This window comes from Glarea lozoyensis (assembly GCF_000409485.1).
Source record: "Glarea lozoyensis ATCC 20868 chromosome Unknown GLAREA9, whole genome shotgun sequence".
Classification (NCBI taxonomy): domain Eukaryota; kingdom Fungi; phylum Ascomycota; class Leotiomycetes; order Helotiales; family Helotiaceae; genus Glarea; species Glarea lozoyensis.
In genome coordinates, this window is record NW_007361004.1 from 522421 (window position 1) to 536532 (window position 14112).

Consider the following 14112-nt stretch of genomic DNA (forward strand, 5'->3'; position numbering starts at 1 on the left):
GAACTTAGGAACCGACGCCGACTTGTAGAAAACATGTAAAAATTATTCCCCAAACCCTTTCCTCTCGCAATCCATCCCTTCTGCACACCTCAAACCCTCACAATGCCGACCTCAACCCTCTCCCACCCAGCCTTCACACGCATCCCACCATGGGTGCAATCCAAACTCACACCCATCGCCATCTCAAAAATAACCGCCGTCTACGACTTCGTAGAAAACGAATGCATCCCCCTCGAACCGATCATGAAATCCCAAATCTCCTCCCCTTCATCGCGCTGGACGACTCAACCGCTCATGCACGAGCTTCGCGAGAAAGCGAAAGCCGCAGGACTGTTCAATTTGTTCCTGCCGAAGCATTTCAAGGAGAGTCCAGGGCTGACGAATTTGGAGTATGCGTGTTGTGCGGAGATTATGGGGAGGGTTTATTGGGCGCAGCAGGTATGTGGTATTTCGGAGGGTGAAGAGGGATTTAGATGAGGGGAGATGGCTAATTATGAGGGCGTGGTAGACGATGAATTGCCATGCGCCTGAGACGGGGAATATTGAATTACTAGCGAAATACTGCACGCCGGCGCAGAAGAAGAAATGGTTACAGCCACTACTAGACGGAACAGCATCGTCTGCGTATTCGATGACAGAGCCAGACGTTGCGTCTAGCGATGCGACGCAAATTGGCTGTCGAATCACGCGTGAGGGGGACGAGTACGTGATTAACGGGCGGAAATTGTATGGGAATTGTATCTGGAATTCCGAGAACAAGTTTTACATCCTCATGGGGCTGTCCGATCCAGAGAATCCGAATAAATGGAATCGGCACTCGACGGTGATCGTGCCGACGAGCACGCCGGGGATCACACAGGTGAGGAATCTGACGATTATGGGGTATGATCATGCCCCTGAGGGACATGGGGAGTATGTGTATAAGGATGTGCGGGTGCCGGTGGAGAATATCATTTTGGGGGAGGGAAGGGCGTTTGAGATTGCGCAGGGTAGGTTGGGGCCGGGGAGGATTCATCATTGTATGAGGTTGATTGGACAGTGTGAGAGGGCGTATGAGTTGGCGTTGATTAGGTGTATTGATACGAGGAAGACGCCGAGGGGGAAGTCGATTGGGTCTTTTGATTCGAATATTGAAAGGATTGCGCAGATGAGGTTGGAAATTGATCAGGCGAGGTTGGTGGTTTTGAATGCGGCTGATACGATGGACAAGCATGGTAATAAAGCTGGGAGATATGCTATTGCGCAGTCGAAGATTTTGATACCGAATATGGCGACGAGGGTTATTGATGAGTGTATGCAGTTGTATGGTGGTCAGGGTCTTACGCAGCATACTCCTTTGCCGGAGATGTGGACGTATGCTCGGTTTGTGAGGATTGCGGATGGTCCTGATAGCGCGCATAGACATCAGGTTGGGAGAGATGAGTTGAAGACTGCGGAGAAGTTCTTGGAGAGGAATAAGGAGTATAGACGGAAGTATTTGAAGGCAGCGAAAGAGATGGGTGTAGAGGTTGAGACCTTCCATGGTGTTACTCCTGATGTATAATGCCAAGCTAGAATATAGAATTAGGAAAAGCAACTTATTTGAAAGATAATGCATGTGGCTTGATTCATGATAATCGAAAGACATAACATGAAGAGCAATTAGAGAAGCTGTAGGCGCGGCGCTGAGCTACACGTTTGTATTGAATACTAAATCCAGGCGGTGTTAAGACTTCACTGGGCGCTGGTCCCATCACACCACTTCGCCTTGGATGTCAAGTCCCAGTCTTTGATGATTGTCGAGAATGACGACTCCACTCCAGAAGCACAGCTTTTGTTGAAAGTGGCCTTCGAAAGGGTCTGCAGTTTTGCTGAGTATTCAATATGAAAGACAGGTTTCTGATTGACGATAAATTGGCGGGAGTTGAACACTCTTTGTATTGCACACACTGCTCATTCACGGCGAAATCAACCAAAGGTTCAATCTGCGGTACAATCTCTATGGCATTCTTCAAACCAATTGCGAGACCGCGGCTGTGCGCTTCTGTGGCAAGCCTTGTCAGGTAAACGATGCAATCTGCTTGGGTGATGTTGAAGCCAGTCTTGGGATTGAAGCCATTATCGTTAGGTCCAGACTGGTCGATTCCATAACCATCAACATTATCGGGGTCGACCGCGTCACAGCCTTTATCTGCTGCTTGTTGAATTCTGGAAAACATAATTCCTAGGACTCCTGGACTTCTGATGTTGAGCCACTTCTCGCCTGGCCAATATCCATCTTGACTTGTTTCTCCCTTTGCGATTTTGTTGCCAATGTCTCTTGGATCGGAGAGGCTTTGATCGGGCCGGTATTTCTCCCAGCTACCTGCAGAAAAATAGCAGATGACTTTCTTTCCATTCGCCTGGAGTGTCGTGATTTGCGCCTTTGAGGTGGTATTGAGATCAACATCATAGACATCCACGCCTGAAATATTCAAACTACCAAGACTTTCTTGGAGAACGATTTGCCATTTTAGCGAAGGCTGTGGCTTCCAGTAATCCAGGGCTCGTATTCTCAGTGAGGAGAGGACTGAGCAGCTGACAACATTCCCAAGGCAGAGGACACTGAACAGACTAGTACCGATTCTCATTGTAAAAAGAATGACTCAAATAGAAAGCTGACAACACAATGCTGACTCGAAAATGAAAAGAGAAAGCGAAAGGCTATCGGAAAACAGCTCGGTGATGAGATAAAAATGCTCCCTGGCGAGAGCTAGCACAGAAAGCGCGGCAGCATTCTTCGACTAGATCAAACCTTTCGATCGGCCACTTGACCAAACATGGCGTATCGAGTATATCATCTTATGCAACACATATTCTTATACCACATATCTCTAGACCACCAAGGGTCTTTCAATGTCTTCTCGTCCGCTTTACGTCCAGAACGAATCCAATCGGAACGAAAATGTATCGTAACGCGTCGCGCTCGACGCTTGAATTAACGCGCTTCGAAAACTAAGGTTCATCTTCAAAAGCGCCATATCAGGAGTGTCTTCCTCTTGTCGCATAGAACAGTGCCATTTACGTAGATACTGAGAACATGAGATAAAACAATGGTTGATGGAGCAAAATCGCTGCTTCAAAAACTGGAAGTTTAGGCGACGTCCTTGCAAACGTGCTAATCCCAATCGGGACTGGAGCAAAATCGACCGCCTCCAAAATTTATACCTCCACGCCCTCTATCATCATCAGATCAACCCCTCAACCATCTTTGCTCTACAATATCCAACAGCCAGATAGAGATCAATAACGTTGCAAGCACACGACGCATGAGTACTTATAATTCTTTTAGACAAGCGAGAACGAAGTCACGATTAACGTCATAACAAAACCACGAACCACCGCATCAAGAAAGCACGAGCTTGATTAGGATCCTCGAAAGAAGGCTTCTAGCTAACAATCCATGAGGAATCAATTTTCTCAATTCAATATCTACGAAGGCAGAATGTTCGCCTTCTTCATCCGATCGAACACTCCACCCCAGGCTTCCAACGTGCTTCGCTCCTCCTTGAATCCAGTTCCATACATCTTCGTCATATCATACTGCCTATCAAAATCGAACTGGGTAAGAAGGAAATACTCGAAGCCTTTGAAAGTCATCTCCGAATCGGCGATACCTGTCTTCAATCCATGTTTCTTCTCAAGCTTGTTCCACGTGTCGATGTGCTTTTTGATATAGGTCCTAACTTCGTTTGGCTCCCCCTCATCTGGCGGCGCCGTCCCTTTCAGTCCGAAATACGAACATAGGTCTGGCCACTTGTGCTCCCAAGTTGAGGGTGCCTTGGCGTCTGCAACATTGAACCCTTCTCCTTTCTGAGATTTGGGCAGCGTCAGGGACAAATGCAAGGACTGACGAGCAATCATGTCACTGGAGCTGTCATGAGACTTCGCTACCCATGCCTTTTTCGATCCAGGATACGGACATGTGGCACCTTTTCCTTCCACCTCAGCGTATAATGTGAGGAAGACTCCTATCGATGTTGCTAAGGAGTAAAAGTTTTGGTTTGGAACAAATCCGATGATGATGTCTGGTCGTGTATCACACCAATTCCAAGACTTGTCTTTAGCAAAGTCTGCAATGAAGTCTAGCTGTGGGTGGTAGAACAGACCATCGCCATATGGTGACCGAAGTCGTGGATGTGACTCCTTCAGAGGGACGGAAATGTAATCTGTTGGATGATTCTCAAGGAGATGACAGCCATACATTTTCGCTCCTGTTTGGTGGCAGACGAACTCCAATGCTGGGCTCAGATGATCTATTGCTATGGTCGAGCGGCGGAACATCGCTTCTGCATCTTTGTACTCCTGGGCGAAGTCGGAGGAAGCTTTGTATGCTATTTTTTTCAGTCCTGTTGCACAAATCTTCAAGAACTCACTTACCTAAATAGTACACATGTGTCACCTTTTCGATGCCTTCGATCCTTTTCAAAGCATCCTGCAAATCTTCCTGGGTACCTTTTAAAAGGTCAATCCCGCTCACGATGTTCAATCTCTCATCTTCTGGCCAGAGCGAGTCGCTTTGCTTCAGTGGTCGGTTCGTCAGAGCATGCACTTTGCTCCAAGTACCCTTCTTGGGGTAGTCATGCAATATCTCATTGACAACGGCCCATCCAGTTACACCTGATGCCCCAAAGATGAGTGCGCTCTTCTCAGATTCTGTATTATGACTGCCCATTTTGATTTCGTTCTTGTGAAGATTATTAGCTTTCGTGAAAGAAAGATGAATATTTTGATTTTATCAATATAAATGAGGACTTTTAATGTTGGAGCTCTTTTGAAGTGAGCAACAACCCACCAAGTATTCTCTTTGGCGCAAGTCTATTGGCTAATCGACCTCCCTAGCTCTTCTCGGGCTTGCATTAGAGCTTCCACAGGAATGGAGGGCCTGATCACGACCAGTTTTAAGCACCAATTTTATATCTCCGATAACACCTTCCGCCTAGCACTACCCCGCCGTCCCCACCATACTTGGTAGCTTCCACCTAGGTACTCAGCTTATCGTTTTCCGCCAACAGCTTTGAGAGCAGGTAAAGTAATTCGTATGGCTAAAAACCAGGTTTCGAGAATGGCACGGGTTACTAACTTGATCCGATTATTTGCCATAAAGCCGAAATATGGGGATCTCAACTGAATGCAAACCTCCTGCCAAAGACTTCAATATCATCTAACAACATTACTGGGTCGCAACTCAACAAGAATTAAAATCAGGAAATTTGACCATAACACAAGCAGTTTCCTTCCGTTTTATTCTGACTCATATCAATCCATCTGTTTCTGCCTCAACTTGGTGTAACAAGCTGTCCTTACTAGTTTGCATTCCCACGATATTGTGAAAGGATAAGAAATATTTCCTAGACAATCCAATTGCTCAGAACTATCACTAACACTATGCAGAGTAAGGAAACTCACTGCTTCATTTCATTTTCGAGGACACATTTCACAATTGTCAACAAACTTGGAAGGACAAAAGAAAATGTCAAAACACCATCTTCTGTGGGTGAACTCCCGCATCACAAATTCCTCCGAATTTCCCGAGCCCAAATTCCTGGAATGGTACGATAAAGAACATATCCCCGACATCTTCATCACAAAACAAGTCTCGTCAGCAGTTCGGTACTCCAATATCAACCCATCTGATACCCATCCGTATCTGGTTCTCTACCCAGTCAAAGATATCAACTTCCTGGGAAGTAAACAATACTTCGACATCCCGGTCACGAGCGAGAAATATATAAGTGGTGGAAAAAAGTGTTTTGATGTTGCCGAATTCGATACTAGATGGTATGAATTTGTGGATGACTTCCAGAAGCAGGGCACCAAATCTGGTATTTTATATCCTCTATCAACTTCCCACGAAGTCAAAGCTAACAAATGTATAACAGGACCAGCAAAACTCGTCATCTCAGCCGGTCTAACACCAGCCGAAGGAACCGATGAAGATTTCAATGCTTGGTACCGTGATGAGCATTACCGCACTCTTTCTGAATGCACAGGTTACGTTCGTACTCGTCGGTATAAACTCAAGAATGCGGTCAATGCAAAGAATCTCGAGAAACCGAGGGAGCCACAAAAGTACTTAGCGCTGCATGAGTTTGATGTTGATACTTTGCCGCAAGATGAGTTGCAGAAGACTGCTGAGACGGAATGGGCGAAGAAGGTTATGGGTAGTTTGCAGGGGAGTGAGGTTATGGTTTTTAGGCTTGAGAAGGAACTTGCTGATATGAAGGCGAATATCTGAGGGAGCTATTTCTTTTTGAGAAAGACCTCTGTACATGAGTCTGGGAAACCTTGGTGGTTGACTACGAATTTTTGACTTATGCATCAATGTCATTTATCAAAATCCCAGATACGCAACTGCGAGGATGAATCCCACTTCCTTGTCTATCCTTGTCTATCCTTCTCGAAACATTCGTGCAAAACTTTTGGTTTCTACTTTCACATGAGACTCATCAGCTCAAAACCCCTCAAAAACTATAAATCCACTACTTATCAACGGTGTCCCCCTAATTCGGACCGCCTTCTTGTCTCACATGTCAGAGACGATTACCCCACATTTTGGCCCCCTGTCCTCGCTAAAGTCTCCCGCTTTTCTCCACACTCACCGACTCAATCACCTCCACAACCCTTCCCATCTTGACTCGACATAAGTAACCGCATCCGAGGTCTTCCTCGTCGACGCGTTTTTCAAACCAGCAACAGCCACCATGAACGGTAGCAGCAGCAGTACCCTGAGCCCCCAGCTTGCTTGGCTATCGGGTGTTAAACCATTAAGTCCGACGTGCGACGACCATGCTGATCAGATGAGGGGTTGAGGACTGATGTGTAACTGTTTTAAGGCTTGGGAGAGAGCTTCCACTTACCCCTCCTCACTTGTTGATTTCTTTTCTGTTTCTTCTCTCAGAATACAATTTTAAGTTCAAGCATCAGGGTCTACAAAATCACATAGAGAAAGATACCCAAAATGGCGTTCGAATTCAGCAAAACCAACCTCCCAAAACAGCTCTTCATAAACAATGAGGTATACCCTCCCAATCCCATCCTCCAAACCCAACTAATCAAAACCTAGTTCGTTTCCTCCAAAAACTCTAAAAAACTCACCCTCTACAACCCCAAAGACGGCTCCCTCATCGCCGACGACGTCGACCTAGCCGACGAACACGACGTCGACGCCGCCGTCAAAGCCGCCGAAAAAGCGCTCCCAGCCTGGAAAAAACTAACCAACATCGCCCGTCGAGACATCCTCCTCAAATTTGCATCCTTGATCGAAGAACACGGCAAGTCCCTCGCCGAACTGACGCGCATCACCTTGGGGGCCCCATATGGCTCCTTTGGCGCCTTCGAAACCGGCATGGCGGCTGAAGCATTCAAATACAACGCCGGCTGGATCGACAAGTTCGCCGGCGAGTCGTTCCCGCAAGAAGACGGGTTTCTGAAAATCGTCCGCAACGAACCGCTCGGCGTCACAGCTGGTATCGTGCCATGGAACGGCCCATTAGGGACGGTTGGTCTCAAAGCCGCGCCTGCGCTCGCAACCGGGAATTGCTTCATCCTCAAACCGTCTGAGAAAACACCGTTTGCATCTCTTGCTCTCGGTCCGTTGATCAAGGAAGCTGGGTTCCCGCCAGGAGTATTTCAAGTCCTTTCTGGCGATGGCTCGACTGGTGCGCTTATTGCAAGTCATATGCGGATCCGTAAAGTGAGTTTCACGGGCTCGATCCCAACGGGGAAACGTATCCAGGAAGCAGCTGCACGCTCGAATCTTAAGCGTGTGACGCTTGAACTGGGTGGAAAGTCTCCTGCTGTAGTGTTTGACGACGCGAACCTTGAGAATGCGGTCAGTTGGTTGGCGAATGCTATCACGGCCAATACAGGCCAAGTGTGTTTCGCTGCTACGAGAGTATATGTGCAAGAAGGTATCTACGACAAGTTCGTGCAGGGTTACAAAGACGCCTTGCTAGCAAAGGGCAAGACGATCGGAGATCCAGATAAAGAGGGTACCGTCATGGGCCCCTTGATAGATAAAGCGCAATTCGACCGCGTTTCCGGCTTCATCTCCCGCGGCAAGGAGCAGAACCAAGGCACCCTCCTCACAGGCGGTTCTCGCGTCGGTGACTCCGGTTTCTTCATCGAGCCCACCGTCTTCGAAAACGTCGGCGCCGACTCGGAACTCCTGACGCAGGAGATCTTCGGGCCCGTCGCGGTGCTTAATAGTTTCAAGACCGAGGACGAGATCATCGAGCGCAGTAATGCGACGAATTTCGGGTTGATGGCGGGGGTTTTCACGCAGGATGTTAATAGAGCGTTGAGGGTGGCGAGCGCGTTTGATAGTGGCATGGTGGGCGTGAATTGTGTGAGTTTGATGATGTTGGGCACCCCGTTCGGGGGTAGTAAGGAAAGTGGGATCGGGAGGGAGTGTGGGAGGGATGCGTTGCTGGCGTATACGGAGAGGAAGACTGTTATGGTTAATATGAATTATTAGGGGGGTGCAATAGATGATTTGTTTTTGTGTTATGGACTTGGATGACTGAGATTCTCATAATGTCTATAACTTCTCAATCTTCGCAGTGCTAAGCAGTCGTTGATATCAAACTATTCTGCGTTTGACTTGTGAGTGAAGCTGTAAAAGGGGGTATAGGTAGTTTAGTAAAGCCGTAAACATTCTGGCGAAATTTGTTCACACAGATGTCGTAAAGCACTACCAAACATACTCACTTGCGATTATCAAACCCTACAATATCGTCAGATCTCAAGTCTTGAGAAACTAGTAACCCAAACCCACATTTACCGTTTTTTGCTGTTCAATAAAAAAGTTATTCGTGGGAGAACCACTTAGCGGTCACGTAAAATCGAATAATATAGATACTTTGGTAGTTGTCCACGAATTTCCAAACAAGTCGTCCAAATCACACCATGGTTATGGGATTTGTAGTGGAAGTTCGTATAGATCGATGCGAAGCTTAATAAACTATAAGATAGGTTCGATTTGTTTGTTAAATCAACGGAGATTCCATCAAAATCAATAAACATTTCATTGCACAGATATCACGAAAAGCCACTGCAACATCCCTCAGAACTACAGAATAACCTTTCATTATCCAGCGCCGATGGGATTTTGTGTTTTATCCTATCTCCGAAAAGCAGAAAGATAACCATGACCAAACTAACACTCTTCCCCCAAGAAACCATACACGATCCTGAGTTCCCTACCTCTCCGACCTACAAAGGTAAAAAGACTCCCTTCTTAAACCCCATGATTCAGATCCACGACGATTTACTTGCCCATCTCAAGTTTGCAAATCAGAAGGTTCGTCATTTTCAGATATCGCTTTGTGTGCCGAAAGATATGTATGGAGTTGAATCCGAGGGCATGCAGAATCACAGACAATGCTTCCCGAAGACGAATGTGTGTCCCAGATGGGGTGGGTAAGAGTGGGAGAGATGTCATCATGTATTTCACCTCAAAGTGAGTACTCGAGGCCGGGAAAGATTGGGATGATAGAATGAGAGATACGATATTTCTTGTCTTGACGAAGGGATGGTGATGCTGATGGGATTTGACGAGGTTTGGGAGACTCGGTTTTCGAATCTGTGAGTCTGTGGTGTGAATCGTCTAGAAAACGTATATTCTACTTTCAACCCACAACCATCATCCGTCCCGGCAAATCTCAAAATCTATGGCTCTAAAATGACTGGAATATATATCTTAAATTTTGAAGATCTAGATACATGAGGGGTTTCCGGATTAGTCTGTTGTGCATGGTGAAAAGGTTTTATAGACTCGTGTTTTCGTAAGGAGTGAGTGAGTATAGATTTAAAAATAGTAAGTAGGGATCAAACCCCAAGATCAACGTATATGCTCAACATCGTAACTCATAATACATAATTCGTAACATCATCACCTCAGTCCACCCATCATACACCTTAAACCTCTTAAGTCATCGTAACCACCAAATCTTCTCCTTGAACCTCATTAAATCGTTAACTTGATCATGACCATCACCTCTCACCTCCCTCAAATCTCACCCTAACTATACCCATCATCCCACTCATAAACCCTCCCATCCTTCCTCACCCTCTCCTCCCTCCCCTTCCTCGCCTTACCCTCCTCCCTCTTCTCCACCAACGCATTAACCGCCAACCCACCCACCGCAGCCCCAAGAAGCGTCAATAATTTATCATCTTCCCCTCCCTTCCCACTACTCTTCCTCTCCCTGCCGGATCCACCCTTTTGCAACCGATCCGCAGCCCATCCGCCAACCACGGCACCTAGGGCGCCGGAAAGCAGTCCTTCTTTGCTCTTGGTGAAGAATTGGTTGTTTTCTTTGCCGTCTTCAGATCTGGGAGCATCATCGTCGTAGCGGCGAGATCCAGAACCGAGACTGTTCTGCCGACGTCTCCTGTCGCGAGGTGTGGCGGTGTATTGGTAATTCGATTCCCGACCATGGAATGAACTGCTTCTTCTGGTTTCCATACGCGGACGATGGGCGCGCGAGCGATAAATATCGTAATCCTCGTCATACGCGTTCAATTCTCTTGTTTTGGGCGCCGTTTCCGCTCTCCGCAGGTTTGAAGCTTCGGAATAGGTATCCTCTGGTGCGGCATAGCGGGAGATTTCTTGATTTCGTGGGGGTTCGTAGGGACTGCTTCGGCGTGTGTGTTTTGGGCGGCGGGAACGGTAGAACTCGGTTTCGGTGTCGTCGTTGGGGGTGTATCTGCTGGTGTGTTTTCCATCGTAGGGGCTGCTTCTTCGGATGTGTCTTGGGGCACGACTGCGACGGTCGTCTTCGGGACTTAGATCTCGTCCTCCTGATCTGCGTCGATGTCTGTGATCTCTTGAGCTGCGACTGTCGACTTGGGAAGGATCTACTGTTTGAGGTGGAGATGGAGGATATTGTTGGGACGGAGGAGGTGGAAACTGATTATAGGCTTGTTGTGGAGGGAACTGCCCATTAGATTGTGGTGGTGGTGGTGGTGGATAGACCACTCCTATCGGTGGAGGAGGGATATATTCTGTTCTAACATGCGGTGGAAGACTACTGTATTGCGGAGGATAAGCCGTAGCAGGATTCACAAATTGACTTGGAGCTGCACCCGAATGTCTGGGTATATCTCGTTGTATTGGAACTTCGTCTATCTCTTCGATATCATATTCTGGCGAAGGTGATCGAGATCTCGTCTCGTCATCTGGAGATCGACTTTGACCGCCCTCTCGTGTCGACTTCTTCTTCTTTTTGAAAGGGAGTGGTAGATTCTTGGGTGTATATGTGTCGACGTGGACGTATTTGTCTGGGATCTTGTGGAAATGTTTGTCTATCACGGCATCTGCGGCTTTGAGGCCTAATCCGATGAATGGTGCTGCCATATTCCCTAACAGACCTTAGAGGTACTGTATATGTTTTGGTAATCTTCGATATGCTTCGAAGTAGATAGTCCTCGTTATGAAGATATGTGGAGTTCGAGCGGAGAGGAAGGTTTGTGCTACAGCTTGCTAGTCGCGGATGGTGCCGAAGAGAATACAATAGCTTGCGAAAGACGATGGTGAGGAAGATATAAAGGTCCCGGCACTTTGAGGCAATTAACGGAATGTTTATGCAGGACAAAGCAGACTCTGCAGGATGCGCATGAATTCCATTTGCCTTGAAGCTTGGTTGGTTCTCTCGTGTGGGATGAAGCTGTCGTGGCGCAAAATTGTTGACCGCTCACCTGGGCATGCTGCAAACATCGTCATCTTGCGTGTCAGGTCGAAAACTCTCCACCATCATCTGCACAGACTCGGCGCGATCACCAGGCAGTTCGCTTGATATGGTTGCAAGATAGACCCTACGTGGGATAAGGCGGTAAGAACTATGAGTTCGTGATGGTGATATAGATGTAATAGATATAATATGGCTTTATGAGGTAATTTGTACGCAGATATTGCGAGAATGTTGGTACGAGGATTGGTTGCTCAAACAAATCATCCGGAGCAGTATATCAGAGAGTGATGTACTTGTAACTCCATCCAGGGGTTCCATAGCTGGAGCAGTCTGGCCTCGGCATCGAAATCTGGTAAGCACTTTACGAGGTATACGACTAACACTATGTGCTTCGCGACTACCAGCTACCGCTACCACCTATCAACATGTAATAATTCAATTCGCTGTTCAGACCACCTCGTCGTCGCATCCAAGATGACCCATCATATTGGTCGCATCGGTGACAATGTCAAAGGAATCAGGAGCAGAATCATCCCAAGTGGCCCATGTCCGTGATCCTTCGAGCGTCGCGTCACCTCGTCGCAAATCGTCGCGTAGAGAGAAATCTCAGAGATCGCAGAAACCCACGACTTTCAACCATCCCATTCTTGATGACACGAGTATGAATACAGCCGAGATATTAGTCCTGGTAACCATCGCCGTCGGCTCCGTGATAATCTACCTCGCCATCTTCCCACCAGAAGAGGAGAAAGGTACGTGCGCTTTGCATTCCTGCGAGGAAACCGTGTCTAATACAACTGCCAGAACAACTCTCCACCTCCATCTTCAACCGTCCCGAAGAACCAATTCCGGAACCCTCAGTGACGAAAGATGGGAAGAAGTACTCGACCGTGTGGCCGAATGTGCCTGAGAAACATAGGAAATGCGAGGATGGCGGGAGACATTCGGGGAGTTTGGAGGTTGTGACTTGGGAGACGCCGGAGCAAGGTTTGGGATGGGGTGCGACTGAGGCGGATGAGTCGCCGTCTTTGAAGGCCGAATTCGAGGTGGGTTCATGGATTGGTTGTGAGATATTGGGCTAATGTCGCTCTAGGAGGAAATGAAGTGCAATTTTGAAAAATTCTACGAGGCGTGGCCGATGGGATTTCGTTGGACGTGTTGTGGAAATCCTGGAGACTATAAATGGGGTTGTGATCACCATTTTTATCCTGGTTGCAGATGTGATAATTGTCGGTATGTATACTCTCTGCTCCGCGATTCTAGACATCTCACTAATGTGTCACTTGCAGATTTGGATATAGATTGCCAGCTGGTTTTTTGGATGAGCGAAACAAGAGCCCGCATGCCAAAGGGTTAAGTCTCGGGCAGGGAAATGTACATGGACAACAAATAAATTAGTGTCAGATAACCGCATAGTTCAAACAATACCCCTATATCTCGGTATACCCCTCCGAATCACAAGTTGTAATCTCATGGAAAGGCAAGCGCCTAGTCTACAAAGCCATTCAATCCGAGTTGATGCCATGCAATACTCTTCAGCCGAATAAATGTATCTTTGGAATTCAATTTGCGGCTCTGAGGTGCGCGCAGTTCTGCATGGAAATACTCGCTGTGCACGGGGAGAAGGTCACGTCGAATACACACCAGATCACAGATCATCTCGACGAGCTGCGATTCTTACTGCACAAATCGCTGAACAAATTGCTCCTCCAAATCCCTCACTTACCCATCTTGAGAGTCTGTCGGATGGTTTGAGTTCAGCCCTTTGATAACGGGCTTTTTCAGTGTTGTGTATCTCGTCAAAGCGCATTGGATGGGGGGATGGGGGGCGTTTTTGCATTGTTAGTGCAGTTTTTAGGACTTTCCGGAAGTTCATTAGTTCCTAGTCTGTTCTACTGTCTAAGGACGTCGGTGGGACGTGTTTTCTTGGGATCATGTTGTCGTATTTCTAGGCTGAACTGCTTGTTTGAGTTGGGCTCATGTACCATTCCATACGTGATTCTCTTTTTTGGATTCAAAGCTAGAGCTGGATACCAAGTCTACATTTGATGCTGCTTTCCATGAGGATGGTCATACATTCAATGCTCCTGGGTTGTCCACTACGTTGGTTACTTCGAAGGTTTGGTTCGATGGCAGATGTGCAAGGTTAAACACCTGGTGGAATTGCCGGCTGAAGGAGTTCAACGAGTGAATGGGTAGATTTTAATAAGCCGACTCAGCTCGAAATGGTATAACTGCTCTAAACTTGATGTTATGAAAGATGCTATGCGAACTAAATCGCTAATGGTGAGATTGAGGAAGGTGCATGACGAGTGAAGATGATCATCTGAACGAGCCAAATGAGCACTCCATCATGGTATTCTACATTTTCAGCGTAACACAAGTGCAGCAATGGTGT

General features: G+C 47.1%; 7 protein-coding genes across 7 annotated transcripts; 4 read left to right on the forward strand and 3 right to left on the reverse strand.

Annotated features, from left to right (window-relative positions):
- Positions 1–102: 102 nt before the first annotated feature.
- GLAREA_08110 (Acyl-CoA dehydrogenase NM) lies at positions 103–1543 on the forward strand (the record flags this gene model as incomplete). The annotated part of the gene is made up of 2 exons (XM_008090156.1): positions 103–438; positions 509–1543. 2 exons carry the CDS (start codon positions 103–105, stop codon positions 1541–1543), a joined length of 1371 nt encoding a protein of 456 aa, XP_008088347.1.
- Positions 1544–1754: 211 nt separating this feature from the next.
- GLAREA_08111 ((Trans)glycosidase) lies at positions 1755–2609 on the reverse strand (the record flags this gene model as incomplete). The annotated part of the gene is made up of 1 exon (XM_008090157.1): positions 1755–2609. One exon carries the CDS (start codon positions 2607–2609, stop codon positions 1755–1757), a length of 855 nt encoding a protein of 284 aa, XP_008088348.1.
- Positions 2610–3450: 841 nt separating this feature from the next.
- On the reverse strand, positions 3451–4693 carry GLAREA_08112 (NAD(P)-binding Rossmann-fold containing protein; the record flags this gene model as incomplete). Its single annotated transcript, XM_008090158.1, has 2 exons — positions 3451–4352; positions 4399–4693. 2 exons carry the CDS (start codon positions 4691–4693, stop codon positions 3451–3453), a joined length of 1197 nt encoding a protein of 398 aa, XP_008088349.1.
- A 798-nt stretch (positions 4694–5491) lies between these two features.
- GLAREA_08113 (uncharacterized protein) lies at positions 5492–6256 on the forward strand (the record flags this gene model as incomplete). The annotated part of the gene is made up of 2 exons (XM_008090159.1): positions 5492–5843; positions 5901–6256. The coding sequence occupies 2 exons, from the start codon at positions 5492–5494 to the stop codon at positions 6254–6256; spliced, it is 708 nt and encodes a 235-aa protein (XP_008088350.1).
- Positions 6257–6979: 723 nt separating this feature from the next.
- GLAREA_08114 (ALDH-like protein) lies at positions 6980–8497 on the forward strand (the record flags this gene model as incomplete). Its single annotated transcript, XM_008090160.1, has 2 exons — positions 6980–7036; positions 7085–8497. 2 exons carry the CDS (start codon positions 6980–6982, stop codon positions 8495–8497), a joined length of 1470 nt encoding a protein of 489 aa, XP_008088351.1.
- A 1545-nt stretch (positions 8498–10042) lies between these two features.
- Positions 10043–11380, reverse strand: GLAREA_08115 (uncharacterized protein; the record flags this gene model as incomplete). The annotated part of the gene is made up of 1 exon (XM_008090161.1): positions 10043–11380. The coding sequence occupies one exon, from the start codon at positions 11378–11380 to the stop codon at positions 10043–10045; it is 1338 nt and encodes a 445-aa protein (XP_008088352.1).
- Positions 11381–12219: 839 nt separating this feature from the next.
- On the forward strand, positions 12220–13112 carry GLAREA_08116 (uncharacterized protein; the record flags this gene model as incomplete). Its single annotated transcript, XM_008090162.1, has 4 exons — positions 12220–12466; positions 12519–12760; positions 12808–12947; positions 13004–13112. 4 exons carry the CDS (start codon positions 12220–12222, stop codon positions 13110–13112), a joined length of 738 nt encoding a protein of 245 aa, XP_008088353.1.
- Positions 13113–14112: the final 1000 nt, after the last annotated feature.